A 20431-nucleotide genomic window follows, 5' to 3' on the forward strand; every position below is an offset into this window, starting at 1 on the left:
GCACGCTCATTGTATAGCACTGAATCTTAGAATGAAACACAATCTCCATCAGTTCTCGGCAGCTTTGCTGCACCAAAAAATAGTCTGTTCTAAAAACATATACATATGGGGTGATCAAGGAAGGAGAGAAGGTGTATTTAGACGACAATAGACCAAAATAGCACTGTTTTGCATGAGGTTTGGTCTGAGTTACTTACGGTATACCATTAAGAGTATTGCTTTGGAACTATATTTTTAATATATTAATTTATATGAAAAACCCAGAATACCACAACATAATTCCTACAAATTGAAAGATAGATTAAAAATGAAATTTATTTGCCCTAGAATGAAGTCTGAAGTACCATTTTTCTTTCATGCTCACCAGCAAGAACATCTTCAGGATTTCCAGCTGTCATGAGCAGAAGAACACTACTGCCATCACTTACAAAACCAGAATCTTTCTTAAGGCCTGCTAATGAAATTGCCCATTTAAGACTTTGCTTTAAATAGGAGGAGGAAAAAAGGCCTCACTTCTATCCCCTCCTCCTCAGCCTTGCCCTGATGGATGGTGTTGCTCATGGGGGTAACCGATCCAACGTACTTGGAAAACCACTATGTCTGGTGACAATGATTTATTTCTGCAAGCAGACATACCATTTTTAGATAGTGGCGACCGGATAATTTCTACAACAATAAATAACAAATGATAAGAAGAACTGGACTTTGTTCAAATTCAGAGTCTGTGAGATCTGCTTGTCGCCTACAAGCTCCCCTACACGTCCCTGTCCTGCGGTAGCTTGCCTTCCTCTGCCAAACAAGCTGCAGGCAGACATAGGCACTACCTCCTCGGAGGACAAGATTGTATACATATGTGTGTATACACACATCTACATATATTAAAACACATCACATGAAGCAAGTAATCATGGTAATGAATGACCTGAGGAACAAGGAGACACGGAGAGGCCATGTAAGAGGAGAGGCAGCATCAAGGCTGGTTATCAAGAGGTGGACACACACTTTTAAGACTTCTCAGTCCAGTTTTTAGGAGTTACTTTCAGTGCTGCATCGGGATTTTTCTATTAGCAGATAAGAACTGAAGGCCAGACAGCATGACATAAATCCCTGAGGACACAGGATTGTTCATTTGTTACAGAAATCTAAAAGAAGGGCTTAGCTCCAGCCCTTGGCATCCTACTGAGCACAGACATGCACGAATATTGAATTTATACAACTTCTTTCCTACACTGTAAAAACTTATTAAAACAAACATGTTCACGTAGTCGCCTTCCTCCCTTCTTGCCCCTCTCTCACACACAAACGCAAAACAGTACCGAGTAGGAAAAAAAAAAAAAAGGCAAAACAAAACAATAAGAGACACCTTTATCAGCCTCAGCCATCTGTGTTCCTTTAGTCTGGTCCAAGTATTTTGGCAGGCATGTGTGCAGCTTGCTCCTACCCAATATCATCCCGCCCTGCAAGCAAACGTGCACTCCCGCTTCCTCCCTCCCCACCAGCGCACGGGTCAGGCGGCGTTCTCAGTCTGTCGACTGCAGGACTTTAAATAATATAAGGCATTGGTGCTAACATTTCATTAATTACAATCTCAACACAACTGCTTAACCTTATGATGAGTAACTGCAACTCTGCTTGACAAATAGGCACGGAGAAATAAACAGGTGATAAAAACCCACACGACTTTCAGTGCTGACCACAGAAATTATTTGGAGTTCAGAAATTTATACATAAAAATAAAATTAAACAAGCTGTCTTCTCAAAAATTAGAAGTGCAGGAGTTAAGAATGCTCTTAGAGAGAAAAAACAGTGGAAAAAAAAAACTCGGTTTCATATAGGATCACCTCCGCCATAAATTAGTTTCCAGACAATCTGACATGACCCTACTGGGGTTAAAATCTGGATTTTCATTAATTTGTTCACTGAAATCACAAACGCCCAAATTCTTTTCTCAAAGCAGACAGGCATAAAAACTTTATTAGGCAACTTTCAAAGGGAATAGAATCATGCTCAGAAAAAAAGTCATTCAAATATACACAAACGAAAATGCAGGTCTTGAAAGAATAAGACTGCAATAAACTATTAAGTTTGCCTTCTGTTTCTAAACAGCCTGGTAATTGCAACATATCTTCATATTTCAGACAGCATGACATTTTGATGGATTAAAAAGATTTGTTGTTTTGAAAAGAATAAAGAATGTGGACTGGGGAAAAGCACCAGGAAACCTGAAATGTAATATGATAGAAGAAAACCCCCATGGAAAATACAAGCTTTAAGCACATATACTACAGATGTGTATCGTGGCTCAGGCATCTTATTTATTCCTCTGAACTATTTCAGTAGAATTCTCTTAATTTATCAAAAATGATCCAAAAAGGAGTTGACATAAAAAAGCCCTCAACTCACTTTTCTCTCTAGCTCTCCAAGGAACAATTTATCTCCTAGTACACTGCAAGGGAAACATCATCACGTATTTCCACATGCACAGTGCCTGTGGCAAACCCATACCTCTAGTTAAAACTTGAAGTAGTACCTTTTCTCTGTCTGTATATATTTATGCCCCAGGTAGTGATTCTTTTTTTTCTTTCACCAGCTGCTTCAGGATGCTACACAGCAAATTACTGTTTTGAAAGCCAACTGCTATTGCTGAGTTTAATTCAGCACTATCTAGTTTTGGATGTTATTCAAATTAATTTAGCCCAAGCAGGATATAAATTTTGTGCATAGCTTTAAAAGAAGACTACAGATTTGGGTATGTGAAACATTATATATGCATTCTTAAAATTATTAGTCTTCTCCTGGATTATATTTCAAGAAATTTTGCAGCTACAGAAAGTAAAACTTATATACTATTTGCCTAAAAACCCAAAGAGGACTAGATCACAGAATCACAGAATGTTAGGGATTGGAAGGGACCTCAAAATGTCATCTGGTCCAATCCCCCTGCCTGAGCAGGAACACCCAGATGAGGCTATATAGGAATGTGTCCAGGTGGGTTTTGAATGTCTCCAGAGGAGGAGACTCCACAACCTCCCTGGGCAGCCTGTTTCTTCTCAAATTTAAGTGGAACCTCTTATGTTCCAGTTTGAACACATTACCCCTTGTCCTACTGTTGTCACTAAGAAGAGGCTGGCTCCATCCTCGTGACACCCATCCTTTATAAACATTAATAAGATCACAAAGTGCTTGCTTAAAGTTAACATTTTACTCATATTTTAGATAAAAACACATCTTGAAAAGGTTTCAAAAGCATTAAAACTGAATATATCTCCAAAGGCGTCCTTAAGGAAGAAAAAAATATTTTGTAATTAAAATTAACACTCACTAGCATTGCTGAACAGGCAAAAAACTGTCTTTTGTTCATTCTTTGCTTCACAGTAGATGTTAACCTGACAGCAGCAGCAATATCAGAGCAGAGTGGTGACTGAGCTGGGAGCAGCTCCACCTGGGCCACCTGGCAGAGGCCACTGGCAGGACCTCAGACCCTGCTCCCGGGGTGACGGCCATGGTCCTGCTCCGCTCGGCGGGAGAGGGGAGAGGAACAAACCACCATGCTGTGACAGTGACAGTCATAAGCGGTCGCTCTATTATCACAGCTTGTAAATCCACTCTTCGTCCCCACCAGCAACAGCAATCGTTTTGCTCTGCGCTCATAAGCTGCCCCATAAAAGATATATCCAACCAAGGGCCCGGGAATAACGCAGTCACTAACTTGTAAGACGCAAAGTCTCCAGCTCATCAGTTCGATCAGTGCCATTCATACAGAATCAAGTAAGAAGCAGATGACATGCCCTCCAGGCATGGCAGGCTGGTACTAAACCCAGCTCCCAGGGCAGCACAGGCTCTGCAGACACCTACCCATGTCAGTCCTTGGAACAGCAGCTTTAGTGTTCTCTGATCCCCCCATATTTATTAAAAGGAAAAAAAAACAACCAACAACACAAAACAACACTCAGGGTGCTGGGGACACACGGCAGCACAGCACGGGCACACATGTGCCACACCAAACACAGTGACTTTGCTCTGAACCTTCATCACATGTTGTATACCACAGGTAGTGTGGAAGAAACAAGTGCATCTTTCTTATTTCCCTTCTGAATCTCCCAAAACTGAATGCAAGGAGTCAGGCTGCCACGCTTCCCTCACCTTTTACATGCTTTTGTGCTTGTAATGGTGAGTTGGGGCTTGACTCATGCTTGGGAGCAGTCCAGGTACCTGATGGGAACTGAGAACAGTACAGGCAGATGCTACGAAGAAAACTAGTGTTGCTTGACCCAGTTGTGTTGCTTTCCAAGAACATCCAACTTAGTGGCTGAAGAGAGAATTATTTTGACATATAGGCCATAGGTAGCCACAAGACTGGAAAATACAGATATATGAAAATCTTGATTATGGCTTTGTGTTAGGGTTACTGATTCTTCACATACTGGTCATATGGCACATCTCAAAGCTATTCCTATCTGTTTCACTTAAAGACATATGAAATAAATCCTTTCTTCATGTTTCTGCTCTATTAGAGGATCTAGACCAACTTCATGGGGCTCTTAGGAGTTGCTTCCCCCATGTGGCTGCTGCAGGGGACCCAAACTCTACTAGTGGAGGCCACCTCCAGGACACAGGGTAGAGACAGGAGGATGGTGATGCACTGCAAGAAGATGCTCTTCTCCAAAAGAAAGACCCCTCCAAGGTCCTTCTGTCTCTCTGAGCCTCAGAGGCTGCTGAATGTTTGCACCATGAGCACGCATTTCTGTCTGTAGAGCTGGATGTCAGGATGGCTGTATTAAATATAGTAGAGCCCTTATACACTAATTGAAGATCGTTATGTCAATACAAGCAACAGCCTATTAACATTGCATATGTGAGAAGACTGCAGAACATTAAATGCTAAGACAAATGTTTGTTTTCATTACTTTTTGCATAGCTGTTGGCATATAAATTACCACTTCATAATAGGCTCTTTGAAATAATTTTGCATTAACTAATGCAACTATATGTATTTTTACAGTGTAAGCATAGCAATCAGTTTCCATCTGTTCTACTGTCCTTTAGGTATGTTATTGCTTTGAGGAAGTAAACAAAACCAGATCACTACAAACACAAACCTGGGTGACAGTTTAGACTAAGGGGGGGTCTAATTAAAAATAAGATTTATTAGAACAGAGAGAAACATCGTAGTAAAACAAAGTTTTTGTAACATATCTGGTATTATTCTTGGCAAAGTGAAGTCAGGCTATAAATTTACTGAAACAAATCAGTATGGTACTCGTGTACATACTGATCTGGCATCACTTTTCCTGATTACAAGAATATGTTAAGAAAACTCTTTGTTTTACTTCAATTTTAGTCACCATAAATTTATTTTCTAATTAGAACCCTAGAGTATTAGGGCTTGTCTTACACATAGGTTTTGCACAGACACAATTATGCGGGTAAGAAACCAAACTGACTTAACAGTAATGCTACTCCCTAGACTGGACACAGTTAAAACAAACTGAACCAGTATAACCATGTCATGCCAAGGGCTTGCTTTGATATAAACAAGACGAGCACCTTGTTATTGGAGGGGTGGGAAGCAGCCCTTGGAATGGTGGTTCAACAACACCCAACCTCTGAAAAGACTCAGAAGACACTATGGAAACATCTGGAGCCTCCTCCTGTCAGTCAAAAGGGTATGAATATCCCCTGATGAGATGCAGCACTTGCTCTCTCAAGGTTCAAGATATTCACAGAAAAAAGCAATAGCAAAGATTTAAGGAGCCAACAACAATTGTACTCTTACTCCAGTAAAGCTAAGGGTGAGAGCGGGAGCACCAAGAGGGCAGGCAGGCTTAGGTGACCACCTTCTGAATTTTGCCTAAACGAACAGCCGCCAATTGCTTCATATAACACTAACACATGGAAAGAAACCTGCACTCCAGCAGCTCAGGGATGGAGGTATCATTTTACATGGAAAATGACTCGCTCATTAACATTGATAGAAGCCAAGAATCATTTACAGATTCCTATGAAGAATTTAACACTTAGCAAAAATAAGCACATGAAAATTTTGCTCTGGTTTTTGGCCATTATTTCTAGTGTTTACATTAGAGACATGAAAGATAATATTTTCCATAATAATGAATGTTGTTTTTCAAGTCTAGTGATTTTTAACATAAAGATTATGAAGTGACCTCACATGCAAAAATGCCCAGAGGCTGCTAAAATAGCAAAGAAATGAGAAATTCTAGATATTAAGAAAATGTAGCAAGGCAGAATCATTAAAGAAATGAGAGGGCATTAAAAAAGGGACAACTTTGAACTGAAACCCACAAATCGGTTTGGAACAGTTTGACATAAGGCACATTCATGTCCCACTTCAGTTCAAGAAGAGCTTAAAGATCCCTTTTCAGATCAGTACAAATGACAGCACTAACTTAAATAATTACATGTTTCTCAGAATCAGCAATATCAGCACTAGGGTAAACAAATGGCTTTGGAGCTTGGACAAGGCAGCAGATTTTAATTGTTTACTCAAATGTTTCATAAGTAGTTTCCTTTGTCAAGCTACAATTAATGTGCCATGCATCATTAAAGAATAAAACGGTTTATAAATAGCATGAATACAAGGAGTACTCCATTGTTCTTATTTGCACTGGTAAATACGAGACATGCCAGATAAGACTTCTCTGAAGTGTGTTTCAAATTCTCTTACTAAATTTAAAGCACTCCACCATCAGCCAGCTTGGAAAGAAAAGTAACACCTGAAGAGTTTTGCCTCACTAATTCACCCTTTTCCTTCTCTCAAAAGGGTGTTAGGTAAGTCTTACCCACATGTAACCTTGGTGGCACCCACGCAGCCCTGTGGTGGTACCCAGCTCAAACAGCACAAGGGAACCACCATGCTCCTTACGGCTCAGGCAGCCTCTCCTGCAACACACTTTGTCACAACTGCTTTAGCAGCATCTTCCCTTTCTCAGTCCAAGTCTCTGGAGCTCTGCATGAGATACAGGCGGTGGAGGAGGCAGTTTTTGAGTGTCTCCATCTCACTCCTAGGTCCAGTGAGGAGCTGCAGCATGCAGGAGTGACACAGAGCTAGCTAAGCCACAGGATCTAGGCCAGGCTGAGACAAAAAGCCACACATAAACTAGTTACACCATGTGATCATGGTTTTATGGCTATGGCTGCAGCTCACACTGAGTCAAGATGAAATGTGCTATGATGTTATTTCCAGTGGGACAGGGGCTATTCCTTCCGCCCGTCTTTATTTATTTCCAGATCTTTACTATGCCAGCAGAAATCACTGTCTAAAATCTCCATATCTTACCCAATTCAAGAATCCTATTTTCTGGACTATGGATTTGAGGGACAAAAGCCTCCCCTGACATGCAAGTCCAAGCTTCTCAATAGTGCCAGTCATGAAGAGTAGCGCAAGAGGAAGCTTCAAATGTGCAAGTGCAGAAGAAAACTCAGTGCCTCATGTTTCCCTGTCTGAAAATGGAGACAAGAGCATGTTAACAGACAAAAAGTTCTAATAGAAACATTGATCTGCCTCTGCCTTTTCAAATAAATACCATCACTAAATCTTTCATTTAAAGTTTATACACTTTCTTCATTTATATCCTTCTCTCCCTTCCTCGGAAACGATCAACTTATTTAAAATACATGAAAGATGTTTAACTGAACAAATAGTTCAACACCCAAACTGTTACCATCTCATCTATCACAACGTGATATACATGTTAGCACCACTGGTCCCTAGCAAACCCACTGGTCCTTTCAAAGTTGTCCACTAAAGGGTTAAGCATGCAAACTAGACATTGTCTAATTCTGTTTAATCCCTAGTAACACATCACAGAAGATGAGGTATTGTCCCTAGGTTCCTATTATTATTGCCATCCAAGAAACAGGGTACAACATACGACCACACAAAATATCACACAGTATACGATTATTGTTTTGGAAGGCAGGATTGAATAAAGTCATGTGGTTTTCAAGTGATGCCAATATGCATTAGTCATTCTACATTAAATGGAAAATCATGATGGTAAAGCCCTCAGCCCTGCCTGAAGAGGTAAAAAGAGAATTTATGTTGGAGACCCAAAAAAAGGACCTAAGCAGTTGCTGAGTTTTTTTTCCTTCAGCAGAACATGTAAAAAGACATAAAACGGCAAACAAAAGGGCTCCCTTCAGGACACCCAGATTATTTTCTTTTATTTTCAGAGAACAGTCAGTACAACACCTAACGATTAATACGAGAGGGGAAAAAACTGAGACCGATCACATAACACTTTCACATAATGTCAGATCATCTGGTTTGTCACCGTAGATAACACAGAAATAGGCTAAAAGTCCACTTTTTTTAAAAAAAAAAAAACTTTGCAAATTCAATAACAGTTATCCAAAATTACACTGTTTGGCTCTAAAATACAAAGGAATGATTGCTCATGTTTTCATTGCAAATCTCAAAGTATTTGGTACTTTGAGCATAAAGATTTACCTCATGATTTTCACTTTTCTGAAAACACCCCACTTTTCTCTCCATATATTAATAATATTACCAAGCACAGAAGCATACACTAATATAAAACCTTAATGCTAAAAAAAAAATCCACAAACTGTAAATAAACAGATCTTAGTTTTCTAATCTGTTTGCTGTTTCCTTACTGAAAACAAAACGTAAACCTTCAGTTTCAAGGCGTGTCAGCTTCTATAGGTTCAGAAAGGGATTCACCACAGTCCTGCCATTGCATAGCTCTTGCCTTGGACCCCTCTTCTGCAAAGGCTGGAACGCAGCCCCAGTAGCTATGGATCAGTAGTCTGACACTACAAGGCAAACCGCATAGATGGATGAGAAAGACTGGAAAGAGACTTTCAGCTGGAGTTGGGCGGATTTTTTCAAGAGTTGATTGAAAAAAAAAAAAAAAAGAGGCAAAATTTCCCAAGGACATGGATTGATTCACTTACAGAATAAGTGGTTTCACGCAAGTCTGCTCTTCTTTTATACTACATCTTGACTAGACAATGCTTAGTGACTCTTTCAAAGCTGCAAATAGCTTTATTTCACACCAGGTATCTGCCACCCAAACCCATTCCTAAAGTCTGCATTAAACAAAAGATCTATTAACTTTCTTGCTACTGCTGCTCTCTTCATCAATCTCAGCCAGCAAGTTGAACACTGAATGGCTCTGAGTGCTCAGTGGTTCACTTGCATGGCACAATTAAGATGATGTTTGGCATCAGGGCAGAAGGCATAGCAGACAGCGAAGAAGAATGGAGGAGTTGTTAAGCATATCCCATTGTTGTTTTTTCCCTTTCCTTTAAGCAGGTTCAGAAACAAAACCCACCATACTCTTAATAAGAGAGGAAATTAAAAAAAATATATATAAATACTCAACCTTTCTTTCACAAAAAACCCAGAAAACAAACAAACAAGACTTATATCCACACAGCTTATATTTGCTCAGAAAACCATCAGGTACAGTGGTACCAGACCTATCAGGTTTTGTCTGCACGCCTGCATCAATGCTTTGCAACTTCTCATGGAGAAATCTAAAATCAGTCTTCACCGTGCCACATACATATCAAAAAAAGCTTAAGACATTATGTGCAAAAGAACACTTAAAGCTTTGTGGCTTTAGATACTCATAAATATTTTATATATATATATATATTTTTTATATATATGTGTTTAAATATATTTGTATATATTATTTATATATTCATATATAAATATGTTCATGCACATTCATTGTCATTTGTCAGTGTTCTGGTTTCACCAACCCTCAAATCACCACCTTACAAAACAGGATTGGATGAAAACATGGAAGCTTCTGAATTACACATCTGATGCACCAAGACTTTAGTATCTGTGTGCTTTAAGGTGAGTGTCCAAAGAGAAGAAATAATGTTTACATACTCGGGTGCCGGCTGTTTGGGTTTTTTTTTTAATGAAAGAAGATTGGCAGTAAACTCTAAGACTGGAATGTATGCATTTGATACATCAAATCACTACTCAGGCGAACAAAAAATTTAACATCCAAAAGAAACACAGAAAAAAGCTACATTGCTTATTCAGCAACTACTGACAGTCAACTTGCACAAAGAATTTTACTGTAGCAGTTCTTGTGCAAGTGTGGGACAGCAAAAGCCATTCCAGAGAAATTAAATCAGTCAAGAGACTGACTGCATATGGTTATATTTTTTAAAGTTGATAGCTGATTATAATTTATAATATGTTTCTAAAGAAACACAGTAAGCTAATTACATTTGGGAGAAGAAGCATTTTAGAAGCTATAAAGATGCAACCAGTAATATGAAATCCCAGCTCCCACTATTGCTTTCAATGTTCTTTACAGAATAAAACATTTGCTTTTCATTTTAGGAGTGGTTTGTTTCCAACAATGCAAAATTTGTTTAAAGTTTCAATGGTTGTTCTCTTCCCTGCTCACTAAATATTCATATTAAATACTTTTACAACATGACAGCCTATTGCAACCACAGGGTCTCCTGTAAGCCCTTCTTCAGTCAAGAAATGTTTCAGCCATGCAGGCAGACTCAAAGTTACTGGACTGTGATCCAGATACCCACTGATGAAGGCTTAATACTCAAAACAACTGTATGTCAAGACAAAATAATTTGAATAAAAAATTACAAAGGTTTAGTCTTTTACAAATTGCTAGCGGGGTACAAAGATATATAAACCAAGAATCTACTAATAAAAATAGCATGCATTATTTAAACCAGCAGCACTACTGGAACAGGTCATTTTACAATACGCTATTGCTCTTCAAAGCATTATAATCAACAGTATATAGTACACACACTAAGATGAACTCTTTCATCGATGCTATGAAATGTGAGTTTGAACACTGCTCAAATTTCTTGCCTAACAACCACTTCACAGAGCATCAGTCACTGCCAGTATAAGGAAAGGTTACCTACCTATAATTATTTTAATTAAAACTACAGTAAAACAACAACAAAGTGCCAATCAAGAGAAAAATAAACGACAGCTGTCAAGTAAGAATTAGAAATAGACCTCTGCTAAAATCAAAAAGAAAAAACCCAAACCACCACACTTGGTGACTCAAAACTGAGATGTAATTCCTGACGCCTGGGATGCACAGAACTATGCGATACTGAGGTGATGTGCTCAGCTGGCATGGGAAATGGCTGAACCACCACATGCTACCAGCATCCTCTGCTGGTTGACCCACTCAGCAGTGCCAGCCCCAGACTTCCAGGAACTGCAAGTTAAAGGGCTCATAGAGAAGTGCAGAGGGCAGCTGCAGAAGATAATACAAGTTAAAACAAACACAAGGCACCCTTTCACACCAGGCTTCTCGGTTTTCCCACAGAAGACAGTAAGAATGTTGTAAGTGATCAGCTCTGCGGCTCGGTTACCAGACAGAGCAAATAAAACACACTTCACAGTTGATGTTTCAAACCTGTTTGCCACTCTGTGCTCCTCAAGCTAGTCGTGCAGAGAACAGTTAAAGACCCTTCAGTCAACACCAAATCAAATGGCTTTGTGATAAGGATACCATCTTTCACAACCAATAACAGAAACAATACAATTTTCATGCTCATCAGTGAGGGTAAAGAAGTAACCTAAATTGGAGATGCATGAGGAGACCTTTCTGAAGGACTTGACCGGCATGTACACCAAACACATCCAAGACTTGAGACACCAGATAAGCTGTTTAGAGAGCAATGGCCCCTACTGGCCAATTCTCAGACAAATACTGACATGATGACTGTAGTGAAAGAAGTTTGGTTGTAATTCACATAGGAATAGAAAGACTTAATTAATGACTGCTAAAAGAAGGCAGCATACAAAACTCTGAAATGCCTGTGATTAAAGCTTTTAGTACCTAAAGTTTAGCACCTAACATTTATATGACCAACATTGTGTCTACGGTAGCCAGGCTTAAGCACTATGTCTAAGTCTCTCTCAAATTTCTAGAGGTAGCTTTGAGAAAAACAGTTTGAGGTATACTAATTGAAAGGTTATTTTTAACAAACCAACAGACTTAGGTTTCAGATTTTCTGCTGTGCACTACCATCTATAAAACAGCTAACAACAAATACACTAAGTGGCTCATTTAGAAAGCAAACACGTAAATAATTACTGAATAAAAAGCTTTACCTCTGCTCGTTGCGTGCGGGGCAAAACAGATGATTTTTCAATGGCATAAACATCCACCAAGTAGAGACGTGCTCCTTGTTCCCTGTCCAAAATGGCAGCGGTCTGGATGACACCAGTATGGCGCCCGATGGTGAAGAGGCGCCCAAGACTCCTATCTTCACATCGGACCGACACAATGTAATATTCCACCTGAGCTTCAGAGCCCCGCGGACTCGCCGCTTCAATAGATATCACATTTGTCCCAATAGGCTCACCTTCTTTTAATATGGTTATGTATTTTGGCTGAGTGAAAACAGGCCCGTCACCCCCCTGCAGAATTATAGTCATCTCGGTAGTGGATTTTCTTCTCTCAGGGCCAAGATCCGTGGCAGAAACTATGAGATTGTATATGAGCTGAGAAGGCACCAAAGTTGACGCTACTCTTAAATCTCCACTATAGCGATCCACAATGAAGGTTTCGGTATCTCCATTGATTATTTCGTATTCCACTTCTCCATTGGCACCCTCATCAGGATCTGCAGCAATAATCGTCGTTAGGATAGAACCAATCACAACTGAAGGGTCAGCTGCGAGAGCATTTTGCGATATGAACACAGGCACATTGTCATTTTGATCTGTCACTAAAATGGTAACATTCTTCAAAGCAAATCGTCTGGACTCCACAGGAACAGCCTGATCAGTGGCTTTGACTGTTAACTCAAAGAGATTAGCAAACTCACGATCTATTTCAGCATTGGTAAATATTGTTCCTCTGACTTCATCTATACGGAAATGATTACCCCTTGGCATCTGTTGAATGATTGCATATGTTAGTTGCCCATTAATATCTGCATCTGGATCATGAGCAGTCACAGAAATGACAGAGCTACCAACAGGAACGTTCTCAACAATAGATTTAAAGATGTCCCCTGGAGGAAAATTAGGAGGGTTGTCATTAAAATCCCTAACATGTATTACTACTGACATTGTAGATGATCGTGGTGGCCTTCCTTGGTCTTTTGCTGTTATATTTAGCTTATACAGAGATTGTGTCTCAAAGTCCAGTTTCTTTGCAAGAAAAATACTACCAGTGTTGGGACTGATGCTAAAGGTCCCATGATTGTTTGTCCCTGTAATGCTGTAGTGCAGGTCAGCATTGTCACCTGAATCAGAATCAGTGGCAGTGACAGATGACACAAGTTCACCAACTCTCATATTTTCCAAGACATCCACTAACAAGGTTGTTTTAGGGAAGGAAGGACTGTTGTCATTTTCATCCAATACATCAATGCTCAACATGCAAGTTGAACTTAGGGAAACCACTCCAGAGTCCACTGCTTGGATGACAAGCAAATATGATGCAGTAGCTTCATGATCTAGTTTGCCTACTAAGGTCACTTGGCCTGTGCTACTGTCTATTGCAAACCGTTTTTCTTCATTTCCCTTGATTACAGAGTAGTGAATCAATCCATTAATCCCTTCATCAACATCTGAGGCAGAAACTCTCAGAACCTGTGTCAGATTTGCAGCCAATTCTGATACAGTAGCTTGGTAGAGATCTTTCAAAAATTTGGGGGCATTGTCATTTATGTCTTTCACGTAGATTTGTACAGTTGCCTGATCCCTTAGAGGCTTTGGCAACCCCTGATCTGTTGCTATTACCGTGAGACTAAATACTGCAGCTCCCCTTTGTCTCATAAGAGCTTCTCTGTCAAACTGATGAGTGCTTCTTATTTCCCCAGTTATGGTGTTCAGCTCAAAATCTGGGTGCATATGCTCAAACGAATATCTGATTTCACCATTTGGCCCAAAGTCTTTATCTACAGCATTTATTTTACCTACAGACGAACCACCTCTCTGCTCCTCTTCAAAATAAAATACATAATTGGTACTGTTGAACAAGGGTCTATTATCATTTACATCCTCCAGAATTACAGTCACATTCACAGTAGCATTGAGTGGTTCTACTGCTCTGTCAGAGGCAACAACCAGTAAAATATATCTTTCCTGAAGTTCACGGTCCAGTTCACTCTTTATATACAGCTGACCATCTGGGAATATGCCAAAGGCATCCCCAGTATTTCCTTCAATTATACTATAAGCTATTTCACCGTTCACTCCCGAGTCTTTGTCAGAAGCCTGCACCTTAAAGAACCTGGAATTCACAGGCTCTGACTCCAAAATAGTAATTTCATAGGAAAGCTGGTCAAACACAGGTGGGTTATCATTTACATCATGGACAGAGACAGTCAGGATAAAGTTAGAGGACAGCTGTGGCACCCCCATATCCGAGGCCAGGATTTCAACCTGGTAAGACCCAGCATTTATATCAAGTGGCCCTATTAAGCTTATGGCACCTGTTTGTTCATTGATTGAAAACAAGCCCTTTGGGTTTTGCTTAAGGCTGTAAAGGACCATGCCATTAACACCTTCATCAGGATCAACAGCTTTGGCCTGGAATATGGTATGCCCAGCTTTCCAGTTTTCAACCACATTTACACTTTCTACTGCATGAATAAAGTGTGGAGAATTGTCATTTAAATCTTTGACAGTTATATTGACCATAGTGTCTCCAGTTATCGCTCCACCACTAGCTACCACCTTCAGCTGGTAAAATGCTTGCTCCTCCCTGTCAATAATACTGGCTGTGGTGATCTGTCCTGTCACTCTGTTGATGGCAAACATGCCCCTTTGGTCACCTGTTGTAATAAGGTAACTGATATTGGTGTTGAGGTCCATGGTGGAGGCAAAAACAGTACCTACATGGTAACCTAGGGCAACATTTTCAAAGACAACAAAACTGTACATGCCCTGGCTGAAAACAGGTGGATTGTCCTGAGTGTCCAAGACAGTGATGGTGACAATGGCTTGGTTCTGTGAATGAAGATGGCCACCATCAGTAGCCATAATCTGCAGTTGATAAGCAGTTTTCTCCTCCCTGTCAAGGGCTATTTTTGTTGTGATGACCCCTGTCTGGCCATGGACCTGAAACCTGGATGTGTCTCCAGCTGAGATGCTGTACTTGACCGTCCCATTGGGTCCCAGATCAGGGTCTGTGGCAGACACTGTGGTCACATAGGTTCCAGCTGGCTCATTCTCTTGGATATGGGCAAAATACTGCACAGGGTAAAACACAGGGCTATTGTCATTCACATCCAGGAGACTCACATTAACTCGTGTTATCGAGAAAAGGGGAGGAGAGCCTAAGTCAGTGGCCAGAACCTGCAGGGAAAAGTGAGCCTGCTCCTCCCTGTCCAGCTGTGAAATGGTGCTGAGCTTGCCTGACACAGGATCCAAGCGAAAGACACGTCGAGGAGTCACTGAGGAGGGGCCAACCACTGCCAGTGCCGGCTCAGCTTCCTGCAGGGAGAAGCGGACAGTCCCATTGTCCCCCAGGTCCCCATCTGTGGCACTCAGGACCAGCAGCTCAGTTCCCGATGGGGAGTTTTCAGCAAGGGACACCTGGTAGCCCTCAGGTTGACTGAAGTGAGGTTTGTTGTCATTGACATCCAGGATGGTCACCACCAGCTGCGCATAGGAAAACTTGGGCTGCACACCCTGGTCGCGGGCACTGATGTTGAGCACCACCTGAGAAGCAGTCTCTCGGTCCAGCCCACTGGAGACAGACGTGCCTGCAGCATGCCCGGCACTGCCACCCTCGGGGCCAGCCGTGGTGACCAGCCCGCTGTGCTCACTGATGCGAAACCAGCCAAGCTCGTTGCCTGAGACGATGCTGTATTTGAGGTTGGCATTGAGGCCCGAGTCACGGTCCGTGGCACTCAGGCCTCTCACGTAGCTGCCCAGGGGTACCTCCTCACTGATATTCACCCTGTAGACTGACTGTCCAAAGACAGGGGGGTGGTCGTTGATGTCATTCACAAAGATCACCAAACTAGCTACCGATGAGCGGCTCACAGGAGCTGCCACCGCCCCATCAGGGGAAAAGGCAGAAGTGGGGGATCCTGGAGGCGGGGCCCCATAGTTATCAGCCACTGCCACTGTAAGGTTATAGGCTGGGATGCGCTCCCGGTCCAATGCGGCTGCTACCTTTATAAGGCTGAGGTTGGGTACCTTACTGCTGTGCACCTCAAAGTGCCGCTGCTCATTTCCCGCCAGGATTGATACAGAGATGTTCCCGTTGGCTGCAGGGGAGTCAGCATCGCTCACCGTCAGCAGGGCCACCACGGTACCAGGAGCTGCATTCTCATCCACGGAGGCAAAGCGGGAGGTGGCTGGGAAATAGCGAAACTTCACCCGGGGCTCGTTGTCATTGACGTCAAGCAGGCGGATGAGGGCCTCAGCTCGGCCGCTCAACGCCGGCACACCTCGGTCCATTGCCTGCACCGTCAGCGAGTACTGCTGCCGCATCTCATAGTCCAGGCACTCCCGGATGCGGATCACTCCACTCTCAGGGTCCACCTCAAATGGGAGGCTGCCAGCCCCCTCCCCACCACCGCCACCATCACCTCCTTCCAGGCGGTAGCGGATGTCAGCATTGGTGCCTTCATCAGCATCCGCTGCTGCCACCTGGAGAACACTGGCCCCCACAGGCGCATCCTCAGGCACTCTTGCCTGGTAAAGAGTCTGGCTGAATATGGGTGGGTTGTCATTGATGTCCTGGACAGTGACATTGACTTGCAGGTACCCTCGCCGACGGGGCTCGCCCTTGTCCTCCACTTGCACCAATAGCTGGTAGGTGGGGGTAGCCTCCCGGTCCAGTCCACCCCGGGAAACCAGGTGTAAGAAAGCCCCTTCACCACTGGGGTTGAGGGTGATGTTGAGCCGGAAACACCCCTCCTCATTGCCAGCCACAATGCGATAGGAGCTGTGGTCCACACCGTTAGTGCCGCTGTCAGCATCAGTGGCTGTGTCCAGGATAAGCTGGCGCCCGCTGCCCGTGTCCTCCTTGAAAGTCACCACGATAGAGGGGTCGGGGAAGACAGGCGCATTGTCGTTGAGGTCGAGCACCAGGACCCGCACCTCACTGGGGTAGGTGGGCTGGCTGGAGAGCACCACCAGGTCCACCACATCGCTGGCCAGGCTTTCGCGGTCGATGGTGGCACGGGTGTGCAGCGCACCCGAGGTGGCGTTGATGGAGAAGAGGGCGTGGTGCTCGCTCAGGCGGTAGGTGAAGCCGGGGCGGGTGGCGATGGTGCCCACCCAGGTGCCGGGCGGCTGCTCCTCCAGCACCTGGAAGACCTGGCGGGGCTCCGCGGCGGCGCCCAGCGGCAGCAGCAGCAGCGACAGCAGAAGCAGAGACGGAGCCCCGCGGGTGGCGGGGGGACGGCCCATGGCGCCCCGGTGGGGGCAGCGCCCCGGAGCGGGGACCCCCGGGGGTCCGCCTCCCCCCGACAGACGCCCCGACCGCTCCCGGCCCCTTCCCTCCCTCCTCACCCGCGGAGGCTCCGCTCCCCCTGCCCCGCCGCGGACGGGGGCAGACCCGCCGGCGCGCCGCGCTCACGGGACGCTCTGCTGCTGTTGCTGCAGCCGCTGCTGCTCCTCCCGCCGCCGCCGCTCCGGGGCTGGGGGACGGCCGGGGGCGCCGCTCCGCATCGCCGCTCAACAGCCGCCGCTACCGCCGGGGACCCCGCGCTCCGTCGCGCCTCAGCAGCCGCCGCCCCGCCACCATGCCCGGGCGCTCAGCGGCTACGCGAGGCGCCGCCGGGTTTGTAATCCACGGCCGCGGCGCTCGCCGCCGCCCGGCCCCAACTTTGCCCGGCGCTCATTGATCCCTTCCCTCTTGACGCCCGGGACAGGCTACCCCCCGGCCTCCCATTGGCCGCTCCGCCCACCGCCGTCCCGCCCACCGCCCCGCCCCGGCCGCCCGGCGGGGGCCCCTGGGCACCTGGGGTCTGTCCCGGCCCCAGCGCACCGGGAGGCGGCCGCCGGGGGAGGTCGCCCGTCCGGTCGGCTCGGGAGCGAGACGAAGCTCCACGCCGAAAGGCGTTCGCTGTTGGCTTGGACTGGGGGAGAGTCGGGGCGGCGGAGACCCTTCGGTCGGGCTGGGGCGTAGCGGCTGCGCTCCTGCCCCTCCACACCGAGGGACGTGGCGGCGGGAGCTGCGTCTTATTTTTAAAGCAGATCTTGCAGGAAATCAGGGGCTGCGCGGCGGCCGAGGCGTTTTATCCACGGGAAGATGCTCCGCTGTGCCGCGATAAACTTCCAAGTACACGTAGCCCAAACGGCGGCGCGGTGCGGGGCAGCGCGGAACCCGCCGCCCCCGCCAGCCCGGCCGCCGTGCTCCAAGCGCGGGCCGGGAGCGCCCTCTGCTGCCCCGCACCCCGCCGCTCGGCCCCGCAACCGGCCGCCGGAGGGGCTGGGGGGGGTCCTCGCTGCCCCTCCGCTGCCCTGGTGGGAGAGGTGAAGCATCATTCGGGTGCAGAAGCATCCCATGAAAACTGCATCCTGTGGTCTCGGTGAGATACCCTCCCGACCAAGAGCCAGCGCTTTCTTTCATCCGGAAAAAGCAGTGCCTTTAAGTCAGCCAAAAGCCCTGACCCTGTCTGCCTGCAGTCACTGCCAAGCATAAGGGTAGGGATGTCCCCAAAGCCAGCAGTCCTGGTAGAAGCAAAAGTCTAATTTTGAATTCACCAACCATTAAACGTAAGCAGGGATGTAAACATGGTGGTCAACCAACCTGTAGGCAACAATCGAGCTGGCAAAGTAAATATATCATAGCCACGTAACAAACCATCAAATAGGGAGTTTAGTGGCCCTTCCTTCTGCTGTAGTTCATGAACCTGGCAGTGGATTTTTCAACATGGAAAAATAAGAAAAGAGAGACGTTAGGGGAAAAGAAATAAGGAGATGGTATGAGTAATGTGGAGTTGTGAGAAGAGCACTATCCATTACTGTGAGGATAAGGTGTCAAAGGTGCTTTTTTCTCCCCTGTTCCCCTGGATATGATGAAAAAATGGAGCTCAAATAAACATTAGCAGAAGTCTTGTCTGGAAGCAGTTAGCAAGGAAGAAGTGGTGGTTCCTGTCCCTGGATGGTATTGTCATCTAATGCAAAGAGGTACTTCGGGCCATTAACTCCGACAAATCCCTGTTTCCTTTAGAGGATGGATTTGGCAGCCAGCAGCCTGGGGAGCTACATGCCCATGGGCTACAGGCTGGTGGGCACCGCAGCCAGCTGGGAGGGTCAGTGTGGTCAGGCAGCCTGTTGCCCAGCACTCCTACCTGCATGGCCACCCCGTGTCACCGCTGTTATCTCCCGGGACCTTTCCTCTCAGACACAGCAGTCCTCAGCCTGTATTTAGCTCTGCACTTTCCAGTGTCTGCTACTGACTTGGAGAAGGACTTTTTCGCCTCAAAGTGCTCTGCTTTCGCTGCACTAGTGAGTTCAGTAGGAGATAGCAATTTTATTCTTGCAAGAAGCTGGACAGTAAACAGACATGACAACTGAAAGGGGATGGTTGGTTCTGTCTGACTGCCTGGATCCCATAATGCTGTTACAGTCTGCACCAGTTCTTTGATATTTAACTCCATCTACAGGCGTGCAGCGACCCTTGCCTGCAGTGAGCAGTTCAGTAGGTCTTCTCAAAAGGCGGCCCTGTGTATCTAGGTGACTTCTTTGTCTTTAAAAAATGCACCCAGTTTAGATGAGGTGCTTAGAATCAGCAGAAAAAAGACCAATAATACTGTATCTGCAAAGAAAAAAATAATATATGGGGTGAAGGGAGAGCCTTACAAACAGAAGTTAACAACAGCTTCAGCTAGGATAACTCTTCAAACATTCACCATTTTTTCATCACTAGAGATTTTTCTCACTACATGGGATTTTTCACATCTGCCAGCTAAATTTGAGCTCCAAGTGGAAAACACAGCACTAAGAAATGTGGTGGGTATTCTGACACTCCCTGGAAGGACTTTAGTCCATTCACGAATTAAGAGATCAGAATGAACGATTAATTGAATATTTTATGTGTGGAACAGACACAATCTTGTTCTAACATTGCTCAAGCTTTTCTGTGCCTACAGTTTGCAGTTTCTTCTGGCCTGTTCTCCCAAATGGCCAAAATTAAAAGTGCTAATACAAAAGTAAGTAAATTAAAATATATGAAAAAGCAACATCTGCATTTTAAATGCCATACTTCTACAGCAAGCAAATTGCATGAAATTCTAGAAAACAGGATATCTACAAAACAGGAGCATATCTAGACAATAGGTTTTGAGGCACTAGTTTCATACTATTCTAGACAGTCACAACTAATGCCTGTAAATATCAGCTATCAGAATAATAATAGGTGCCCCTTGCATTATATTAGCACCAATGATACAATGCAAAATTTTGCAACTCCCATATGAAAATTAATCAAACGATATC

At 44.6% G+C, this 20431-nt stretch overlaps 1 protein-coding gene across 1 annotated transcript in view; it reads right to left on the reverse strand.

Annotated features, from left to right (window-relative positions):
• The window catches only part of FAT4 (FAT atypical cadherin 4), a 147482-nt gene extending 129933 nt beyond the window's left edge, over positions 1–17549 (reverse strand). Inside the window, exon 1 of the mRNA XM_021292324.2 lies at positions 12125–17549. Coding sequence (XP_021147999.2) covers positions 12125–17395 — 5271 coding nt within the window. The 5' untranslated portion in view covers positions 17396–17549. The remainder of the gene's footprint in view (positions 1–12124) is intronic.
• Between the last annotated feature and the right edge of the window lie 2882 nt (positions 17550–20431).

Source organism: Columba livia, chromosome 4 (genome assembly GCF_036013475.1).
Source record: "Columba livia isolate bColLiv1 breed racing homer chromosome 4, bColLiv1.pat.W.v2, whole genome shotgun sequence".
Lineage (NCBI taxonomy): Eukaryota > Metazoa > Chordata > Aves > Columbiformes > Columbidae > Columba > Columba livia.